Source organism: Salvelinus fontinalis, chromosome 33 (genome assembly GCF_029448725.1).
Source record: "Salvelinus fontinalis isolate EN_2023a chromosome 33, ASM2944872v1, whole genome shotgun sequence".
Taxonomy (NCBI): domain Eukaryota; kingdom Metazoa; phylum Chordata; class Actinopteri; order Salmoniformes; family Salmonidae; genus Salvelinus; species Salvelinus fontinalis.
In genome coordinates this window covers 46,488,459-46,510,520 of record NC_074697.1, presented here as the reverse complement: position 1 = coordinate 46,510,520, position 22,062 = coordinate 46,488,459, and the positions used below count along the sequence as shown (strand labels likewise).

Sequence of the window (22,062 nt, the reverse complement as noted above, 5' to 3'; positions counted from 1 at the left end):
CACCACCTCAACTCCTCCAACCAGCACCTCAGCTCCTCCAACCACTAGCGCCGCAGTTCTTTATTGGTCAGAATGGGTGATTGTGCCACAAATCCAGTTCACCATCAGCAACACACAGATGTAACTGTTGCGGCCAATAAATCCATTGGAAGGCCCCAGAGGCAGCCTGGGAGTTATATTTTCAGCGCCACTCGTTCCTACTCCAACCTGACTTACTACACCCCTGATACTCCCCTACTGGGACGAGGGATTGGACACTATATCTTCAGCGCCACTCGTTCCTTTGAGTCAGTAAATTTTTATAATACTATTATATATTTTATAATACTAACTAAACTGTTCCAGAGGTAACTTTCCCCCTCTAGGGATTCTGGGTGCCGCAGCGGTCTAAGGCACTGCATCGCAGTGCTAGAGGCGTCACTACAGACCCGGGCTGTATCACAACCGGCCGTGATCGGGAGTCCCATAGGGCGGCGCACAAATTGGCCCAGGGTCGTCCGGGTTAGTGGAGGGTTTGGCTGGGGTAGGCAGTCATTGTAAATAAGAATTTGTTCTGACTCACCTAGATAAATAAAAAAATATACACATTGTATGAGCAGCCCGAGAGAGCAGCCCAAGAGAGTTGAGACCATATTTGAACCTGTTATGGTTTAGAGACAGTATGTATATTTAAAATAAGTGTTAAGGACAATATAGTGATGTGTATTGATTTAGGGGGGTGGACTGATTAAAAATACTTATGTTAGAGGTAATGACAAGTACTTCACAGATTTATGACAGAGTTGACTTACTGCTCTAAGGCCACCTGCATGCTCCCTTGGACAAATTGTTGAGCCACCAATTCAACCACACCATCTCTGTCCTCCATTGTCTTGACAACAAACCTTTTCTTCCCCAGTAGGTTCAGCCAGTCTACCGAATCCTCCAATTTGTTCTTCACTTCTGATAGGTCCTCTGTTTTTTTGATCTTGAATAAAAAATGTATGACAAGCAATCGAGAATTTTAAACACAGCAAAAGAAACCATACATGCCAAAAATTATGATCTATTATTTCCTGTTAGGGAGGACATCAAACTTACCTTTTCCAAATGTGCTCTCAGAGTAGTGTGGCTTACCTCCTCCAGACTGAGTGGAGGAGCAGGCTTCCCACACTGCTGCGAAGAGTCGCTCAGAGAACAAGTGTGGCCCAACCCCTCCATGGACCACACACACACTTTTAATTTGACCAATGGTTCCATACAGGCCCTCATGTGATGCTAAAAAGACCATTTCAAAAGTGTGCCAACTTTATTATCCCTATGATATATCGCCCTGGACAAAGCCTTTTCACTAATTGTTTTGGCTTAAATTCTGTATTTTACATGAATATCACACATTAATACGGGTAAAAAGAAGGTTTACCATGAACATCAATGGACAGCCGTTTCCCTCCTCCCGGACCCTCGAAGATGGCCGAGTCTCTGATGTCCCTCATGAGAAGCCTGTAATACTCCCTGGAGGGACCCCATTGGTCAACTGCGCCCCTCCGCCTTGGACTCAACGTCCACAAAGGCAACGTCCATCTTAGCCCCTGCATTTAAGTTGTTGCGTTGAAACACATACAGGCTACTGTTTAGGACGTTGCCCCTGTGGACATTTATCATGTTGGCGACGGGGCAGTGGTCCTGGTCCACTCGGCTCCAGAGCGTAAGTAAAATGGCACTTATGTCCGTTCTAGAGGTGGAAGGGGGGGAAGCTCATTCAAAATGTATGACAAATCGAATAAGGATTGATCCTAAGGGAAAATACTCTTGACATTAAGGTTTTAAATACTACATTTTGTTTATAAACTGCTCTTTAAAAAACTCACTGGAGCCGATGGGGGAGGTGAAGGCGAGGGAGAAGGAGAAAGTGAGTTAGGAGGTGAGGAGTGAAAAGAAGGAAAGAGTGATGACGTTAAGGGTGAGGGGTGATAAGAAGGAAAGTTTGGTGATGAAGGTGAGAGATGATTTGATAGGATTGCCTGTAAATGGACAGAAAGAACCACACACAAAGGTATCAAGTAGTTCAAATGTAGTTGATTCAAATTTATTATTAAGTATTGTCATGCTAGTCACCTGCACATACTCCACAGACAACCACAACACATACAGTGGTGTGGACTCCCAAATGTCATGGTCCTCCAATGACCCGTTAATCGTGCTCTTCTGGGTTGCGAAGCTTGCTGCTGCCTGGAGGGTAAAAACCTCACTCGAGGCATCATCCTCTCCCACAAAATCAAACAACATCCATATAACAAAAGACCAACATTAACAAATGTAATTCAGCCAGAAATGTAAATTTATAGTACTGAGTTTATCAACAAGTAAATTAATGATTTACCAGAACGGAATCTCCTAATCCGCTCCCTCCCATCAGGGTATTGATTTTAAAGGACACTCCATCAGGCTGCTCTGGATGAGAGACCACCCTCGTGTCTTCTCTCCTCTATTGACTAAAATATGCATTACTGTCAGTGTTAAGTTATAAATATATTTATACCACAGCATTGTTGAATTCTAGAATGGGCATTAAAACCAGTTCAGAAACAAAACAGCATGTAGAAATATGTTTAACCATGTATTAAGCAATGAATAATGTAAGCCTTGGCGATATAGGCTCTGCTCATTCAGGGTAGCTCACTGCCCAAGGAAAGCATCAATATAAAATAGCCTACAGGCAGTGAGTGCGGTAAACTATACCAATGCCCCCGGCAGGAACACAGAACATAACAGGTGGAGGCTGGGGTGGTGGTGGGAGCAGCAGCAGGATTTCTGCTGATAAATGTGTGCTTTCGTATATTTTTGGGGGGTAACTAGAATAAGCAGGATAAACGCCTCCTTTCTGTACATTATCTTGGAAAAATGAACTCCGCAAAGGGACTCGGCTCCGCCTTGCCCGGCTGCGTCATCTATTATTTCCAAGGTAATGTACAGAAAGTCTGCGTTTATCCCTTACATAATATACAGATGATATGAACTTGGTGAAATGCCTTACCTTCCTCCACCTGGTCTCCCACTCCTCAAAACAACGACGTTTCATCTGCTGTGGCAAAAATAAGTATTGAATTAATCCGTTTTGTGTATAAAAAAGTAAGTGTTTCCTGATGGTATGCCGATGATGTGTGATTTTAACAGAGTTACTAAGCTATGTTATATACATACTTTCTCCTGGTCTGCAGCCAGAGAGAGATGGTAGATCTCATCTTGGAGATGCCGTATCTCCCGCATTTCCTCTGGAGACTGAAACCAATACAGGTACAGTAATAAATAAAGCCATTCCGATTGTTAAGTTACAATGAAAGTCTTATAACTAATATTATACTTTATAATTGGTTGCAAAAGTGTAAAAGGTCATTTAACGTTCCAAACCTCTAGTGTCATTGAAGCTTGTGGTGAGGCAACAGGGAGGCCTGTCTCCATATGCGGAGTCTCTGTCTCCGAGGTTCTGTCTTCCCTTACAGTTTCCTTTAACCTGTTTGGGCTGCAGGGGCAGTATTGAGTAGCCAGATAAAAGGTGCCCATTTCAAACGGCCTCGTACTCAATTCTTGCTCGTACAATATGCATATTATTATTACTATTGGATAGAAAACACTCTCTAGTTTCTAAAACCGTTTGAATTATATCTGTGAGTGAAACAGAACTCATTCTGCAGCAAACTTCCTGACAGGAAGTGGAAAGTCTGAAATTGAGGCTGTTCCAGGGGCTGCCTATTAAAGCCCTTGTTATTTATTAGTTTAGATGCACTTCATACGTCTTCCACTAGATGTCGACAAGGAGTGAGAGAAGAAATGGACTGTGTAACTTGATCTGGACTCAAATTACAGCTCATGGAATGACGTGTCCTCCATTTCCTGTTTTCAGGAAGGCACGAAGAGAGACATGGATTTGCCTTCTGTTTAGCTATCGTTATAGGCGACTACTATCTCCGGCTTTGATTTTATTTGATACATGTGACCATATCATCGTAAAGTATGTTTTTTCAATATAGTTTAATCAGATTATTGAAACATTTTTGGGAGTTTTGCCGTGTTCCGTTCTCTGACTTTGTTGACGATGGAGCGATTCGTGCCACTTGGCTAGTGCGCTTGCTAAATCGGGAGGGAAAGTGGCCGTGCTAAATCCAAACAACGACTGTTCTGGACAAAGGACCCCTTGTCCAACATTCTGATGAAAGATCAGCAAAAGTAGGAAACATTTTATGATGCTATTTCATATATCTGTCGTGCATGTGAACTAGTTGTTGGCGCCCAACGTTTGGGTACTCAGCTATACCGAAGCTGGATGTCGTAATTAAGTTATTTTTTAGAATTCTAACACTGCGATTTCATTAAGAACTAATGGATCTATCATTTCCTATACAACATGTATAACCTTTTGCTACTGGGAAATGGCATGTCTTTCTGGCTATTGTGGTAAGCTAATATAACGCTATTTTGTGTTTTCGCTGTAAAACACTTAATAAATCGGAAATATTGTCTGGAATCACAAGATGCCTGTCTTTCATTTGCTGTACACTATGTATCTTTCAGAAATGTTTTATGATGAGCAATTAGGTATTTGACGTTGGTGTCTGTAATTATTATGGCTGCTTTCGGTGCAATTTCTGATTTGTAGCTGCAATGTAAACTATGATTTATACCTTAAATATGCACATTTTTCGAACAAAACATAGATTTATTGAATAACATGTTATAAGACTGTCATCTGATGAAGTTGTTTGTTGGTTGGTTCTTGGTTAGTTAGGTTGGCTTTGTGCATGCTACCTGTGCTGTGAAATGTCTGTGCTTTTTTGTATTTGGTGGTGAGTAAACATATATATACGTGCTGTTTTCGCTGTAAAACATTTTAAAAATCGGACATGTTGGCTGGATTCACAAGATGTGTACCTTTCATTTGCTGTATTGGACTTTAATGTGTGAAAGTTAAATATTTAAAAAAAATATCTTTTGAATTTCGCACCCTGCACTTGAAGTGGCTGTTGTCATAAGTGTACCGGCACCGCCCTGCAGCCATAAAAATACAAGAAATTACTAGTTGCTCAATTACTTTATAACTTTGGGAAATCCAGTTTCTTTTCAAATTAATTCATTACCTCTGGCATTTATTATGTGACATAATAAAGCTTAATCTACCTCGCCCTTCCTAACACATAAACTATCAAATACCTTCAATCTTAAATACAGGGCAGACCTCCCTAACCCAGCTGATTTGATTGCCAGCTGTAGGGGCACGAGCCTACTCCTCCTGTCTGTCTTAAAGGCCTCTACATTTGGATTCATCTGGGGGAATGTTTCCCCCAAACCCTTCAAGAAGCTGCTCTCCTCCTGACCATAGGGCACTTTGATCTACCTAACAGGATACTCTAACGATACTTATTTAAATCTAATAAAAATGATCTTAATATAAAACAGGGAAACGGTCCATGATTTTTAAATCAGTAAAATAACCTTCAATAAGTCTATGTCTAAGTCTATGTCACAAGATAGATTCACACCTAGCCTACTTATAAAGCAAGCACTGTGTGTCCTCATGTACTGCATGGATATAGGGAAAAATGTACCTATCCTGTTCAGCTGCTGGGTGGTAGGCTCAGCGATCAGGCAAACCCTCATAGTTATCAGTCTGCTTCTCCCGGTTTGCCGCTTTTGGACTCCAGCATTATTCAGTCTCCCGAACGATTGAAATCTCACATGTGCAAACGTTATAAAAGTTACAATAATGACACCCAATATAATCGACACCGCCCATACTCGCGCATCCCACGGTAGGTGCTGCTATCGTTAGTTAGCTAGCTAGTCCAGTCCAATGACGCTTCATGTTCAAGCGATATTTGAAGAAAAAGTCAACGAAATTTGTTGGTGATGATGAATGAGATGTTTTTCATATAGCTGCCTTCACATGCTTCTTATTTGTGATTGGCCAGCATTTGCATCTAGTTTACATAGTGTTATTTGACGCATCAAATAATGTTATTTGACGTGTATCTTTTTGACACGCAAAGACCCAAACGGCGATCCATAGTCTTCCTCTCAGGCTTCCATGTCTTCTCCCTGGACCTCCTCAATGTCCACCTCTTAAACATCAGACTCTGAGGCCTCATCTTCATCAGTTTTTCAACCCTTTTATTGGTCAGCCTGTTGCGTGCTTTGGTGTGTGTGTTCCCAAACAAGGACCAGTTGCCATCTGAGGCGGCTGATGTTGGTGGGATTTGGAGGATGATGGAGGCAACAGGGGAAAGAGCCTCAGATCCACAAAGTCCCTTCCACCAGGTGGCTGATGAGATATGTTGCCACGACTGCCATATTGCATCTCCATCCCAAAGCCCTTGCTTGGAAGTGTACTTCACCAGACTGCCAAGAACCTTTCCCTCATCCAGGCCAAGGTGGTGAGACACGGTAGTGATGACATCATAGGCCTTGTTGATCTCTGCACCAGACAGGATGCTCTTGCCAGCATACATGGGGTCCAACATGTACGCTGTGGTGTGTATTTCAGAACTGCAGTTTCCTCTGCTTGGAGCAACAGTGAAGTGGGCAGGGAAGTACGGATTTATTATCTTACATCTGCAAGCAGAGTCTGAACTTCAGACAGGGCAGCATTGTCTCTCTCAATCCGTGCAATGGCTACTGCTATAGGTTTCAGAAGTTTCAGGCAGCTTACCACTCTCTTCCAAAATACATCATCCAGGAGGATCCTCTTGATGGGGCTGTCCATATCGGCAGACTGTGATATGGCCATTTCTTGGAGAGACTCCTTCCCCTCCAGGAGACTGTCAAACATGACAACACCAACCCAACGCGTGTTGCTGGGCAGCTTTAATGTGGTGCTCTTATTCTTCTCACTTTGCTGGTGAGGTAGATTGCTGCTTGAACTTGATGACCCTTCACATACCTAACCATTTCCTTGGCTCTCTTGTAGAGTGTATCCATTGTTTTCAGTGCCATGATGCCCGTGAGGAGCAGATTCAATGCATGAGCAGCACAGCCAATGGGTGTGATGTGAGGGTAGGACTCCTCCACTTTAGACCAAGCAGCCTTCAACTTCGAAGCCATTTCTGTCACCAGTGCAAATACCATCTGTGGTCCAAGGTCCTTGATGACTACCTTCAGCTCATCTGCAATGTAGAGACCAGTGTGTATGTTGTCCCTTGTGTCTGTGTTCTTGTAGAATACTGGTTGAGGGGTGGAGATGATGTAGTTAATTATTCCTTGCCCACGAACATTCGACCACCCATCAGAGATGATTGCAATACAGTCTGCTTTCTCTATGATTTGCTTGACCTTCACTTGAACTCTGTTGGACTCTGCATCCAGCAAATGAGGAGGTAAAGCATGTCTGGTTGGAGGGGTGTATGATGGGCGAAGAATATTCAGAAATCTCTTCCAATACACATTGCCTGTGAGCATCAGAGGTGAACCAGTTGCATACACAGCTCGAGCAAGACATTCATCAGCATTTCTCTGACTACGTTCCTCCATTGAGTCAAAGAAACTTCGGATTCCAGGAGGACCATGAGCTGTTGTTATCGATAAGGTGTCTGATTCATCATTTTTGAAGTAACAGACACATCTCAACATCTACTGCGTGAATCAGGCCTTCATGGTCAAAATGCTGCAAAGAAACCACTACTGAAGGACACCAATAAACACACGATGGACATTAGACCAGTGGAAATCTGTCCTTTGGTCTGATTTTTTTTTTTATTCCAACCGCCGTGTGTTTGTGAGATGCAGAGTAGGTCAACGGATGATCTCCGCATGTGTGGTTCCCACTGTGAAGCATGGAGGAGGAGGTCTGATGGTGTGGGGGTGCTTTGCTGGTGACACTGTCAGTGATTTATATAGAATACAAGGCACACTTAACCAGCATGGCTCCCACAGCATTCTGCAGCGATACGCCATCCCACCTGGTTTGCACTTAATGGGACTATCATTTGATTTTCAACAGGGCAATGACCAAACACACCTCCAGGCTGTGTAAGTGCTATTTGACCCAGAAGGAGAGTGATGGAGTGCTGCATCAGTTGACTTGGCCTCCACAATGACTCGACCTCAACCCAATTGAGATGGTTTGGGATGAGTTGGACCGCAGAGTGAAGGAAAAGCAGCCAACAAGTGCTCAGCATATTTGGGAACTCTTTCAAGACTGTTGGAAAAGCATTTGTTTAACACTTTTTGGTTACTACATGATTCCATATGTGTTATTTCATAGTTTTGAGGTCTTCAATATTATTCTACAATGTAGAAAATAGTACAAATTAAGAGAAAGCCTGGAATGAGGAGTTGGTGTGTCCAAACTTTTGAACGGTATTGTATGTTATCAGTCAAGGTGAGACTGAACATCGACAAGGCGCAGGAGAAACAGAAGGAGAGCTACTAGAGGAGAATCAAGAAGAAAACCAAGTGCTTCGACATCCGGGTGAATGACTTGGTTTGGAAGAAGGACGAAAGGAAGGCGAGACCTGGGTAACCTGGCTGCCCTTTCACTCCTAGCTGGGGTCACCATACATTAAGGTGAATAGAAAAATCTCAGATAATAACTATTTGCATTTGAAGCTAGTTTTAGTTTCCCTAACACTGACATTTTTTTCTTTGTCTTCCTAGGGTTACCTCGTGGAAGCCAACAATCTTCTCCAGTTGAAGAAAGCCCTGACACTCTACATTTTGATGATTCCCATGAGACAAAGTATGTTAAGTGTCACACCCTGATCTGTTTCACCTGTTTTGTGATTGTCTCCACCCCCCTCCAGGTGTCGCCCATCTGCCCCATTATGCCCTGTGTATTTATACCTGTGTTCTCTGTTTGTCTGTTGCCAGTTCGTTTTGTTTGGTCAAGCCTACCAGCGGTTTCCCTCTGTTCCTGTCTCTCGATTGTTCCTGTTTTCTAGTTTTCCCGGTTTTGACCTTTTCTGCCTGCACTGAGCCTGCCTGCCGTCTGTACCTTTGCCCCACCTATCTGAATTACTGACCCCTGCCTGCCCTTGACCTGTCTTTTGCCTGTCCCTGTTGGATAAATAAACTGTTGTTAATTCGACGTTGTCTGCATCTGGGTTTTTACCTGAAACGTGATATTAAACTTTGGGTGACATGAGAAAGCAAGAAATGGTAGTTATGCCGAGCTTCTAAAAAATGTACCTCTTCAATTTACCTCTCCAAATTAATTTAGGACCATCGACTGTCTGAGACACACAGGAGGTATCCCATCCACCAGAGCCAGTGAGTTCTGATCAGTCTGATTATCTGTGCTTTGAGTTGGAGGGGGGACAGCTTGAGGTAGGCTATACATTAAAAAACTGTTGAAAAGTAAATATCTCCCATTTATAACACTGCACTAATCCATCAAATATTCTCACAGGTACCGTGTGTTTGACTACATACACAGATGAACTAAAAACACTAGCACTGCAAACACTCGGAACAAAGAGAGCAGCAGTGCCCGGACTTTGCAGTCTCCCTCTTTGAGTCCCTCTTCAGAGACAGGCAGAACCTCCCACCCACACAGGACCCACCTCCTTTCTATTCCACACACAAGAATTCAGTATTTCAGTCTATGATTGTCATGTGAGTGTACCTGGTTGATTCTGCAACTACGGAACTTCTATGTCCTCAGGGTCAATTTTGGGGATTTTATATATTTTTTAAAATATGTTTTTATTCTTTATATGTTAATGACGTGATGTAAATGACATTTGTCTATGGCTGTCTTAGAACAATGACAACAAATATATAAATTCCTGAATAGTACGATCACTGCCATTATCAGATATTATTTCTAGACAATTATAATACTGGTAAAATGGTGTTTCAATAAAAAAAAGAATTCTGAAAGTGCCCGAAGTTGCAGAATTAACCCCCCAAAAAAATCTAAGGTTGGTTTTCACAGCTGTTGCACAAGGTGTTCATTGTTGTAAATTGTAAGGTGTCCCTTTACGCTATTTGTTAGTTCAACATGATTCATTATTGTATTCTAGGACCTACAATAGATGCATATATCAACCACAAGGGTGTACTAATGAGCTATGCGAGATAGAAAAAAAGTATCATAATAGAGGACTAGAGAGGATAATAGAAAGTAATATTATTTCAGTGTAGATAAGGGAACGACAGGTTCAATTAAAAACATGCCAGCCAGACAAGCCAGTGTATGAATCAAAGGTATTTGCATATGAATGGAGTGGAAATTAGCTGACTTTGTGATCTGTAAGGTAAGTAACATTAATGTGTCAAACAGATCGCACATTTTCTCTGCTATTTCTGCAACGTAGCAACGTTTAAGACATGGATTTCGTGTTCTTGAAATGTTAACAAGGTACCCAAAAGCACTTGGAAGTAATATTTTCATCATATTAGCTAAACAAAACTCGTTTAAAACAGGGATATTGTCGCGGTAATGATGTCCAAAAGTCGATGCATTAGGTTGGTTGATATAGCAACGAACGCTAATAGTTTATCGAATCCCATTGTGATTTTGGCGGGACACTTTTTGTCATGACACCCCCGTTGATTTTGTTAGTCACTCTTACGCAAACATAAATTCACTTATGCCCCCCAAAACGCAGGGCCAGCGCGGTTTGGAGGTGTGGGTATGCAGACCTGCGAGCAACCGCGGTCCCTCATGATGAGTTCGGCTTTTTTTGTGGCCCTCACCACCGTCAGAATTGCTCATCTCTGACATAAAGGATAGATTAACTGGATTAGTTGGCAAATCGCCGGAATCACACCTCGATGCACCACCATGAGAAATTGCATGTTTGTGCACTACCAGTATCCTTCCTTACTCATTCAATTATAAATATCCCACTCTATTTTGCCTTAAACAATGAAATATACTAAACTATTTTCTGAAATATATTTAGTGCAAGTACCTATATTTTAAAGTACAATAATCGACCCCATTGTGCGTAAAAACCGGCCATGAGGAAGGGTCTTTTTTTATATCAGGATATTCACACTCGGGTCATTGCACTTGCGGCTATTGTACTCCAGTAGTTTGCAAAATATAGTTGATGGAATGATCCGTTATCTGAAGTTTCTACAAGGCTACTGCCGGCACAACACTGCCGCTGGGGGTTTCCCAAGCAGTGATGTAAGGGGATTTCCACCCAACCGAACAGCCAGTCAAATCCATCCAACAAGTGCGGAACTAAACGCACACTCGAACAGGGCGCTTGGGAGGCGGATTCATTTTATCCATAACATATGCAAGAGAGGTAGAATGTCTATGCTTTTTTAAAACGAAAGGCCAATTGAACCAAATCGAAGTACGAGAGCGAAGAGAGGACAATATTTGATTGCAGTACCCTATCATGGCTACGAAATGATCGGCCACGGGAAATAGGGCGGATTTGTGTTTGTGTCTGGGTTTAAAAAAAATAGTCGAACAAGGTTTTCAGCTCCAGGACAAACATCGTAACGTGCCATGAGAAACATGAGTGTTCAAAACTGCACTGCAAGTAAGTGTCTTTTATTTTAAATAAACGGAATATGAGTTATGCATCGACGGTGTCTGATGTGTGTTGTCCCACGTCATTCACATTCGCACGAACAGTAGAATAATTGATATAAATAATTTATCTGCTTGTAGTGTTAACGCATTGTCACGGGTCTGTGACAAAAAGTGGACCGACTGCAGGGGCCCAGACAAGAGATCCTATAGTTTAAACGGCACACACTGCCATGTTTTTCAATTGACAGTTTGTGTTGTCATTCTGTCTTCCCCAGCGTGAATGACAGTTGAGTAGAAGGGTCAACACCTACTTCAGAGATGTTAGTCTTAGACACTAGTCTTAGGCTACCTGTTAAACCTATACTATTACATTGTAATACATATACTTACCTGTTATACTTAGACTATTACAATCACTGTCATAAATGTATATAGTCTTGCCTGTCACAAAATAATCATTAATGAGTTAACTCACTTTTTTTCTCCCGCTTTGTACAACAGCAAATGACTTGGGTGAGTAGGCTATTTGTTATTAATGTGTAGTTATTTGTTTTTTTTTAATGGCTAGTAGTCCTATAGTCTACGTACGGGCCTCCTAGGCCCGTGCATCATGCTCAGGGTTTGATGTAGCTGGTACTGTACACATACAGACATGGATCACATTCAGATGGCCAACCCACCAGCTCAATGTTTGCAGCCCCCATCAGCGTGTTTGCAGTCTCCCTCATCCCACTCCGTCTACTTTTTAGACATCATTCAGGAGGTGATCTCTGCAGACCGAGAGTTTCCCTGTCAGGCCCAGTCTCGTTTCTGCCTCCCCAGACCTCCTCATCCCCCTGTAGACCCTGAGATCCAGGCCCAGAACCACAGGGCCATGCCCAGGCATACCCCCTCCTTGACGCCCCCAGTACTGGTGCCAAGGGGCACGACCTCCAGGGTGAGTACCAGGCCTTTCGGGATCTAATCCAAAAATATATTCAGCCACTCTTGGAGGAAAATGAATGTTCAATAAATGATAAATTGCTACAAGGGAGATAGTTTTTGTTAGGCCATTGATTCATAGAGTTCAATAGAAAAATGGAGGGGTTGACTTTTTGGTATTTGACATTTTATTAGGATCCCCATTAGCTGTCGAAAAAGCAGTAGCTACTTTTCCTGGGGTCCACAGATGGCCTACACACCAGCGCAAAACTTGTAGTTGTTGTGTAGTGGTTAGTTAGTGATTTGATTTGTTTCTGCAGCCCACTCAGGTACTCTTTGTGGTCGCATCAGTTCACACTGTCAGGGCTTGGTATCTCAGTTTGTTGTAATAGCTGGGAGATAATGTCAAGAAAACAGCTAAGGTCTAGTCTCATCAGGGACGTGTGCTATCGCTTCCTCATGGGCTAGTGGTGGGAGCCAAGGCAGACAGACACACCTCAGGGATAAGTGAAACTCAACTACTCACAGTTTTCATGGATAAGCGTGGTGACTCAATTCACTGGTGCGTTGACTTCTAAGGCGGCCTTGATTACCTTGTTGTCATGCCTTGGGTTGCTGTTCTCCAATAGTCTGGAACTCACAGTGAGACAATTGTGGTCTGTGTATGTCTGTGAGTCAAAGCGGTGCCTTGAGATAGACTGTGAGCTGAGTTGACACACCCCTGTCTTTATGTTGTGGCCTCTCGTGGGGGTGGTGGCAAAAAAGGAGAGAAAGAGTGTCATCTGATTCCTACTTTCGTTTTGAGTTCCCTTCCTTCCGGGACCCAACCCTTTCAGGGTGGAAGTTCACATTGAGGCTTTTCTGCTTTTCTAATTGGTCGATCTGCTGTAGATTATGTCAACTTCCTGTTTCCTGAACATGCGCCTCCCGGCTCGATTGGCTCGATCCTAGTTGCTTTTGTGTAGAGGCTCTAAGGCATGCCAACACTATTGCTCTTACACACATACACACATATACTCCGCCTGTAGACGCTACTTTGAGGTGGAGCACAATGATCTCACACGCACCTCTTTTTGTTCATACAGCCTTATCAACTTCTGCCGGTGTGTTTAGACAGACTTGAGTTGTAGGGCGGCTTGTAATAACAAAGGGAGAAAGCGATCCCTTAAGTCGGTCAGCTTTTTTTCCTTTGTTCCGGTTTGTTTTTGGTTAATAGTGTTTCCTGTTTGCTGGTCTCTAGGGATTCTTCAAACGGGCTGTTAATTAGAAGGTATGTGGCTGAACTTGGAGAGTGAAGGGCAAAGTGTGTGTGAGAGAGATTGCGTTTGTCTATAATGACCACAGGCCGTTTTTATTTATTTGTATAAGTATACCATTTTGACGTATAAGAGAACCTAGGAGAAATGGGCAGACGGACAGAGCTAGAGAGATGGAGGCATGAAGGATGAAGAACAGTCATGCATCTCAGCAGCCTGAGAGGGTGGAAGGGAGACGGAAGTATAGAGGGGTTAACCAACCAACGGAAGGGGGTGCTCTCTAGTTTAACGGTTGAAAGGGAGGCATGGCAACAGAATGTGTCAAATGAGGACATAGAAAGTGGTGTACTGAGAGAGAATATGTAGATAAACGATAACAATGCAGGTTATCTTTGAAAACGATCTCACCATTTTACTCTTAGTACCATCATGATGATGTTTTGGATGCAAAGATAACTGTTTGTTGTCTGCTGTGTTCTTTACATGGATTTTTAAACATAGCCATTGACTTTAAATGATGTCTCTCTGCAGCCGCCCTGCTTCTTGCCCCAGCACCACTCTAGCACCAGAGATATGGCAGCACCTCACCCCACTCGTGGGGTCTCAAACCGACGAGGACGTGGGTCCTCTAGTTCAGGGACTTCCAGGTGGCCAGATAGTCCTTCTCGACAGGCCCAGACAGACACAGATCTGCTGGAGCAGATCCTGGAGAGGCCCAACCTGGCTGTGGTGGAGCAGCCCAAAGAGAGAGGCATGAGATTCCGTTATGAGTGTGAGGGCCGCTCGGCCGGGAGCATCCTAGGGGCCTCCAGTGGAGACTCCAACAAGACCCTGCCTGCTATAGAGGTACCCAATAGATCCATATTGTATTTTGTCTTTATTTGAAGTTGACTGGAAACACTTTCATTTAAAACAACTTAGCAAAGTCGCAGTTAATGCCCTTACTCTTGTGATAAGGGACATCTTTCATCGTGACCACTCAGTCAGGGCCTTGCTTTAACGTCTCATTAATATACAACCTAGTCCTTACATTGTTTACTGCAAACTGTGCTCCCAATTTCATCCCTAACCTGCACTGGATTTGTATGTTTGTGTGGGAAGTGGAAGGGGGTTAACGGAATGTACCATCTATCCCAGAATAAAGGTGTTTCCCCCTTGTTGGTTTGGCTGCCCTCAACATGTAGAGCCTTGCTAGTGTAAGGAGCAGGGGCAGAGGGGAAGGGGGAGGAATTACATGTGACTGAAATAGAAAGTACCCCACAAATCCACATCTTTGTGTGGTTCAAACTAAGGGGATTACCCCCTCCACCCTTTAAACACTGTTGATTCGCACCCACATTCTACAATTCAGACCGCATCCCTCTAAGATTAACACTACCAGACAAGTGTGAAGTTTGACAGTTGAAAGGGAGATGCACAGTTTTGGTTAATCACTGCACATTTATTCAGTTTTAATCATGCTCTCACTTGCGTTGGAGGAAGAAAGACGGTTTGATTGATGCAAATCTCTCCTCCTTCTCTTTCTTTGTCCCTCTCCCCCGCTTTCTCTCCCCATTTCTTTCTCGTCTTCACACTCTATCCCCTCTCTCCTCCCTCTTTCAGCTCCAGGGTCCCATTCAGAACATAAAAAAAGTGATGGTCACTGTTTCCCTGGTGACCAAAGACTACCCGTACCGCCCACACCCCCACTGCCTAGTGGGTAAAGACTGTGCTGACGGTACCGGAATCTGTGTCATCTGCTTAAACCCTCACAGCAACCGACGTCACAGGTGCCCCTCTCTTTTTCTCCTCTATTCATCGCTCTCTTTTCTTGACAAGTGCATTTTCTCCCTTTGTCCACCAGCGGCCCATATCCCATTTCTTTCTCATTCATTCTTCACCTCTTTGGGAGTGCTTTGCCAGGAAAGTGCACTAGGTTAGTGTAAACTAGGTTAGTGTAAACATGTCTGCTTTTAATGGTTGGTAACCGACCATGTTTTGTGTGCATCTTGCAGTTTCGCTAACCTGGGCATCCAGTGTGTAAGGAGGAAGGAGCTGGATGCCTCACTCGAGAAGAGACGGAATCAGAAGATCGACCCCTTTAAAAGTGAGCAGAGCCCTGACACGCACACAGAACTTACCCAATTACATGAATCCAATATTATTGTACAATAAAGTTGTTAGCAGTAGGGTAATATCCTCTCCTCTGTCCCCCCAGCGGGCCACTCTAAAAGCATCGAGGACATGGACATGAACGTGGTGCGGCTGTGTTTCCAGTGTGAGCTGGAGTGGGAGGATGGAAAGAAGGACTTCCTGAACCCCATAGTGTCCAACCCCGTCTATGACAAGAGTAAGATCACCCCCCTCCCACCCAAACATCCTCCTGACACCTGTGCATGACTGCTTTTACAGTAGTCTTCAAACGTGATACGAACCAGTACCGTAACACCACAGCTATGTAAATGTACTTCCTTCCTGAACCATCCAGCAGGTGCTCAGTGTGTGTGTGTGTGTGTGTGTGTTTACAGAGGCAACCACCACATCTGAGTTGAAGATCAACCGTCTGAACATTATTAAAGGGCCATGCACCGGCAAGACTGAGATCTACATGCTCTGCGACAAAGTCCAGAAAGGTGAGATCGAGCCAGACTCCCAAGTTGTAATGTACAAACACTGTGTTGAGCACGCTGATATCTAGCAAATTAAAGGGTGAAGTCAAAATCCTGTTAAAACAACTAGATGGAAGTGGCACATGATGTGTAATGACACCTCTCTGGAAATACACTGTTGATGTCATACAGCCTGGAGGACTAAACAAGCTGATTGGTGTGTGTGTGTGTGTGTGTGTGTGTGTGTGTGTGTGTGTGTGTGTGTGTGTGTGTGTTTCCCGCTCAGACGACATAGAGATCATCTTCAAGAGGGGGTCTTGGGAGGCCAAGGCGGAGTTTGCCCAGACGGACGTCCACCGGCAGATCGCTATCGTGTTCAAGACCCCGTCCTACCAGGAACAGGACGTGGGGGAGGAAGTGGAAGTAGATGTCCTCCTGCGTCGTCTCTCGGACCACATGGACAGTGACCCCGTCACGTTTACCTACCAGCCCGACAACACAGGTTGATACAACTTATGAATGTTATATATATGATATCATAATGCTGTGTTATAACATGTTATGTATTGTGCAATAATATAACATTATAGAGACAAAAGCTATTCAAAAACAGAGGGATGAAAGCTATTTTTTTCTGTTTTGATGCCGTGTTCAGATCCATATGAAGTGAAGCGGAAGAGGAAGATAAAGTCGGACATCGGCTTCACAGAGAGGTCCTGTGTGGCAGGTGAGGATTGGCCTCGGCTCTTTCTCTTTCCAGCTTACACTTCTGCACCTATTTCAGGACAGAAAGTGAAAAAGAAAATGAAAGAGAACAATAACAGCTGCTTACACCGCACCCTCTCCAAAACAAATGACTGTACATCTGAGTGTCAATAAGGTGTTCTTCTATTCAGTGCGTTCGGAAAGTATTCAGAGCCCTTGACTTTTTCCACATTTTGTTACGTTACAGCCTTCAATTGTTGTTGTTTTTCTCATCAATTTACACACAATACCCCATAATGACAAAGCGAAAACAGGTTTTTAGAAAGTTTAGCAAATGTATTACAAATAAAAAAACAGAAATACCTTATTTACTTACATAAGTATTGAGACCCTTTGCTATGAGACTCGAAATTGAGCCCAGGTGCATCCTGTTTCCATTGATCATCTTTGAGATGTTTCTACAACTTGATTGGAGTTCACCTGTGGTAAATTCAATTGATTGGACATGATTTGGAAAGGCGCACACCTGTCTATATAAGGTCCCACAGTTGACAGTGCATGTCAGAGTAAAAACCAAGCCATGCGGTCGAAGGAATTGTCCGTAGTGTTCCGAGACACGGTCTGGGTGAAGGGTATAAAAATGTCTGCAGCATTGAAAGTCCCCAAGAACAAAGTGGCCTCCATCATTCGTAAATGGAAGAAATATGCAAATATCAAGACTCTTCCTGGAGCTGGCCACACGGCCACTGAGCAATCGGGGGAGAAGGGCCTTGGTCAGGGAGGTGACCAAGAAACCGATGGTCACTCTGACGGAGCTCCAGAGTTCCTCTGTGGAGATGGGAGAACCTTCCAGAAGGACAGCCATCTCTGCAGCACTCCACCAATCAGGCCTGGTAGAGTGGCCAGACGGAAGCCACTCTCAGTAAAAGGCACATGACAGCCCGCTAGGAGTTTGCCAAAAGCCACCTAAAGGACTCTCAGACCATGAGAAACTAAATTCTCTGGTCTGGTGAAACCAAGATCGAACCCTTTGGCCTGAATGCCAAGCGTCACATCTGGAGGAAACCTGGCACCATCCTTGAAGCATGGTGGTGGCAGCATCATGCTATGGGGATGTTTTTCAGCGGAAGGGACTGGGAGACAAGTCAGGCTCGAGGGAAAGATGAGCGGAGCAAAGTATAGAGAGATCCTTGATGAAAACCTGCTCCAGAGCGCTCAGGACCTCAGACTGAGGCGAAGGTTAATCTTCCAAAAGGACAACAACCCTAAGCAAACAGCCAAGACAACACAAGAGTGGCTTCGGGACAATTCTCTGAATGTCCTTGAGTGGACCAGCCAGAGCCTGGACCTGAACCCGATCTAACATCTCTGGAGAGACCTGAAAATAGCTGTGCAGCAACGCTCCCCATTCCACCTGACAGAGCTTGAGAGGATCTGCAGAGAACAATGGGAGAAACTCCCCAAATACAGGTGTGCCAATCTTGTAGCGTCATACCCAAGAAGACTCCAGGCTGTAATCGCTGCCAAAGGTGCTTTAACAAAGTACTGGTTAAAGGGTCTGAATGCTTATGTAAATGTAATATTTCATTATTTTATACATTTGCAAAAATTCCTAAAAACCTTTTTGCTTTGTCATTATGGGGTATTGAATGTAGATTGATGAGAAAAAAATACAATTTCATACATTTTAGAATAGGACTGTAACGTAACAAAATGTGGAAAAAGTCAAGTGGTCGGAATACTTCCCGAATGCACTGAAAGTCCTTTCTATCACCCACAGTTCAAAATATGGCTGCAGCAGAAGCCTCCACCTCTCAGCCATTCGAGCCGTTCACCTTCTCCCCAGCAGAGAGCCAGCTGGTCCCGGAAGAGTTGCACCCTCCTGCCCAGTCTGGGGCCTCCACCATGGGGGAGATCCACTACAATGACCTCCAGGAGGACAACTTCTTCAATGAGGACATGAGCCCAGACGACATCAATATACTGTCTCGGATTCTGTTCAGTGACACTGGCCTCCTTGGCTTTGGCCAGGAGCTCAACTCCAACTTCACCCCAGGCGTCATGGACATGAACTTTAACTTCAACCAGGGTGGGTCTGGGCAGGACTTGGGCTACTATAACGACCTGCAGTTCAACCAGCTGGTCAACGAGAATCAAGCCTCTCCGATGGACCTCCTCCCACTGTTATTCCGCGGCTCCGCCCCTCAGGACCAGGGCCAGTGTGATAACGAGGGGAGTGATTTGGCCCAGGTAAAGACAGAGGGGGACCTATGAGGACAAAACGTAACCCCCTTAAGACTGAATGTGGCACGAATGTAGCCCCTGAACTTTAAGGGTCTTTTGTTGTGTTGCTCCTCAAACCAGAAGTTTAGGGTGTGTAAAGTCCTAACTCTACCCTGTGACAGTCATCTCACCCAAATAAAGTACAGTATGAGAGTTTGAACACACACAGGTAATAACAGTAGCGGAGGCACCTTGTACCCTAACGGTGTGGTTACACCTTGCCCCCAAAGGCCTCGCTGGATGAGGCTATAATCCAGACCCCCCCCCTTCCCACAAGCGACCACTACCAGACCCTAAAAGGATACGTTTCAAAATGTCTGCCCGGACCCAAGTCTCTGAGTGTACTGTGCTGCGTTCACCATGCTGCTAACGTTAGCCTAAGGCTAATAGCCGTGATCAGCACAGCACTCACGGATGACATGTAGCTTTAGCTCCTCCGGGGGACCAGAGTGATGCTGGTGGAGGCGAGTTGCCCTTCCACTAGGCTAACCATGGATGTTAAGAACGATTCCTACCTACCCATTGTCATTACTACCTGTGGTGATTAGGGGACCATGCAGTGCTCTGACCAAATACAAAATGGACACACAAACTCAACCCTTGTCTGCCTTGTCAGTTTTCCTTGTCAGGCTCTGTCCTTCCTGTGTGTATATATTGTGACCGAGGCAGACTTCCACAAGGACCTGCAGGAAATCCCTGATTTGAGGATTCAACTGAAGGAAAGCATAACTAAGGGCTCGATTCAATCCGTATCGCGGATGTTCAGCGCTATAGTGCGATTGAAATTTAAAGGTAATTTCCAATTGAGCCGACACATGCACCATTTACCACGAATGCAGTCTCTGCGAATGCGGCATTATTGCCTTTACTTTTATGGCGCACATCTTCAGCACTACAGATTGAATCGAGCCCTAAGCATTTAATTGTTGGCGCAAGACAACCTGAAAACTAACCCTCTGTGGATAAATTGTTAAATATAAAGGGACCAACTACAAATGCTGTATATTTTTCACTTTCCATATGTGATATATTCTTTGTTGTATAGTCAAAGTTCCTTTCTTTTGACTGGTATCTGTAGTGTTTTGAATGTTGACATTAGTTTTAACCTCTGGCTCGCCTGTTGACTCTGTTTATTGTAATAACCAACCTCCATGTACAGTAGAAACGACCATAGTCTAATGCGCTGTCCATCTGTAGTTCCTAGTGTCAAACACGTTCAGATTACGTTCGGTGTATGTTCAGATTCTTAACAGATTCACAGCTTGTTTGTACACTGTATGTCAGCCTCTACCCTTCACACTGAAGGGTTTTGATTTTTGTCATTAGTGTTTCAAAAATAAAATGATACCAAGTCTGGTCACATCAAGTGGGTTTTGTTGTTGGTCATATAGGTTATTTAATATTAATTACATTATAGCTTTTTTAATTTTTGTAAAAACCTAACTGGCCAATGACAAAGGAGAGAGAAAAAGAGAGCGGGACTGAATGAAAGACAAGAGGGAAAGAGGCAAAGGCTGTGGGAGAACGGGGAGCCAGACGAGTGTCTGTCCTCCTGGGTCCGTCTTTGTGTTCAGGCACTGCTGCTTTTAATGCAATCCTATTTTTAGCTGCCAGCTTTCGTTGCCGGGTCATAGTCCAGCCCACTCACATTCCTAAAGCCTCACTCACATTTACTCCAAAAACCACGTGACTTCCCCTAACCTCACCAACGCAACACAGTCTTGTACATGGGCCATGACTTGACAATAAGTGTAAAAACACAGAAATATATTGTTTGTGTTGTATGTAACTGGTGTTTTATCTAATGTAAAAGCAGAGATGCTCTTATGTTAGCCCATCAGTAACTGGGGAAGAGCTTTGATGAGGCACTTCACTTTGTCCTCCAATGTCATTGGATATGGCTTTTTGCCTGATGAGCTTACACCACCTGTGTCCTTCTATACACCTTGTATGTAGTGCTGTTGAAACTTTATTCGGAAGCATTTCTATTTGGATGTATTTATGAAAACATAATACTTTAATCCCTTGTGTTCAGAGTTTTTGCTGAGTCAGAGGAGCATTATGGGAAGTTATAAGGCCACTGTAAAATCCCACTCAAGGTAGCAGTTGAAGCTTTCACCCAGGATTTGATTATTAGGTACAAACATTAACAATGTTTTCATATGTTCTTACAGGAGAAGTTTAGGTGTTTGCTCCGTTTTTTTGTATGCCTACTGAACGCAACCCAGTGAAAGGCTACTGTGTGGCAGCAAATGTTTCACTAGACAGGCACAAATCACACCACCCTGTTATCTGCTAAACGGCACAAACCTGAATGGATCTCTCGTCGCAGGTCCGTGGCGAACGATACGACGACGTACATTCGTTTAATAAGCTCAATAAGGCCCAGTCGGAGCAGGTGTATCTCACACTGTGCTTTTCACTGTTCACCAACACTGGAAATAGCGTTACATAAAACCACAGGGAAACTCCACGCTGGGCTCGCAACCAAAAGTTGAATTACCGTATGTACACAGTTAGTTACACACTGATGAGTATTACTAGAGGTAGATCTATACACATTTCCTACTTTACTATATAGTGCATTTCATACTTGACTAAAGTATACACACTCATTAATGGTTTTATTTCTATGGGCCTACCTTGTATCCCCACGAGTTTTGGTCTGAATTCACTTTAAAACTAGCTCAGCAGCTTCAGAAGAATTTGCATACTTGCCCAGAAATGAACTTTTGGGATTTTGAAACACGAAAAATTCCCATGAATTCATGCAGAAGAGCTTTTTCCTAATGTACGGATTAGTCATAGGAAAGAAAGCATAGACGTGAGTGTTCCCACAAGT

At 43.8% G+C, this 22,062-nt stretch overlaps 1 protein-coding gene across 4 annotated transcripts; it reads left to right on the top strand.

The window, feature by feature from the left end:
* Positions 1 to 1,596: 1,596 nt before the first annotated feature.
* LOC129832395 (proto-oncogene c-Rel-like) lies at positions 1,597 to 20,586 on the top strand. 4 transcript variants are annotated; one of them, XM_055896421.1, is made up of 16 exons: positions 1,599 to 1,687; positions 3,201 to 3,276; positions 8,346 to 8,535; positions 8,626 to 8,707; positions 9,188 to 9,294; positions 9,377 to 11,474; positions 11,969 to 11,980; positions 12,217 to 12,404; positions 14,176 to 14,490; positions 15,247 to 15,413; positions 15,639 to 15,730; positions 15,842 to 15,973; positions 16,152 to 16,256; positions 16,519 to 16,734; positions 16,888 to 16,959; positions 18,718 to 20,586. In XM_055896421.1, exons 6-16 carry the CDS (start codon positions 11,441 to 11,443, stop codon positions 19,209 to 19,211), a joined length of 1,827 nt encoding a protein of 608 aa, XP_055752396.1. In that variant the 5' UTR covers positions 1,599 to 1,687; positions 3,201 to 3,276; positions 8,346 to 8,535; positions 8,626 to 8,707; positions 9,188 to 9,294; positions 9,377 to 11,440; the 3' UTR covers positions 19,212 to 20,586. The 4 variants fall into 4 exon arrangements, with proteins under 4 accessions (XP_055752394.1, XP_055752396.1, XP_055752393.1 ...); XM_055896418.1 differs by having other exon boundaries at positions 9,377 to 12,404; XM_055896419.1 differs by lacking the exon at positions 3,201 to 3,276 and having other exon boundaries at positions 1,597 to 1,687; positions 9,377 to 12,404.
* Positions 20,587 to 22,062: the final 1,476 nt, after the last annotated feature.

What these genes read in the sequence shown, in the direction of transcription:
- LOC129832395 (XM_055896419.1), top strand. Translation starts at nt 12,120, where the DNA reads ATGGATCACATTCAGATGGCCAACCCACCAGCTCAATGTTTGCAGCCC. An exon ending in AGACCCTGCCTGCTATAGAG is followed by an intron (nt 14,491 to 15,246) that starts GTACCCAATAGA and finishes TCCCTCTTTCAG; the next exon opens with CTCCAGGGTCCCATTCAGAA. An exon ending in AGAGAGGTCCTGTGTGGCAG is followed by an intron (nt 16,960 to 18,717) that starts GTGAGGATTGGC and finishes TATCACCCACAG; the next exon opens with TTCAAAATATGGCTGCAGCA.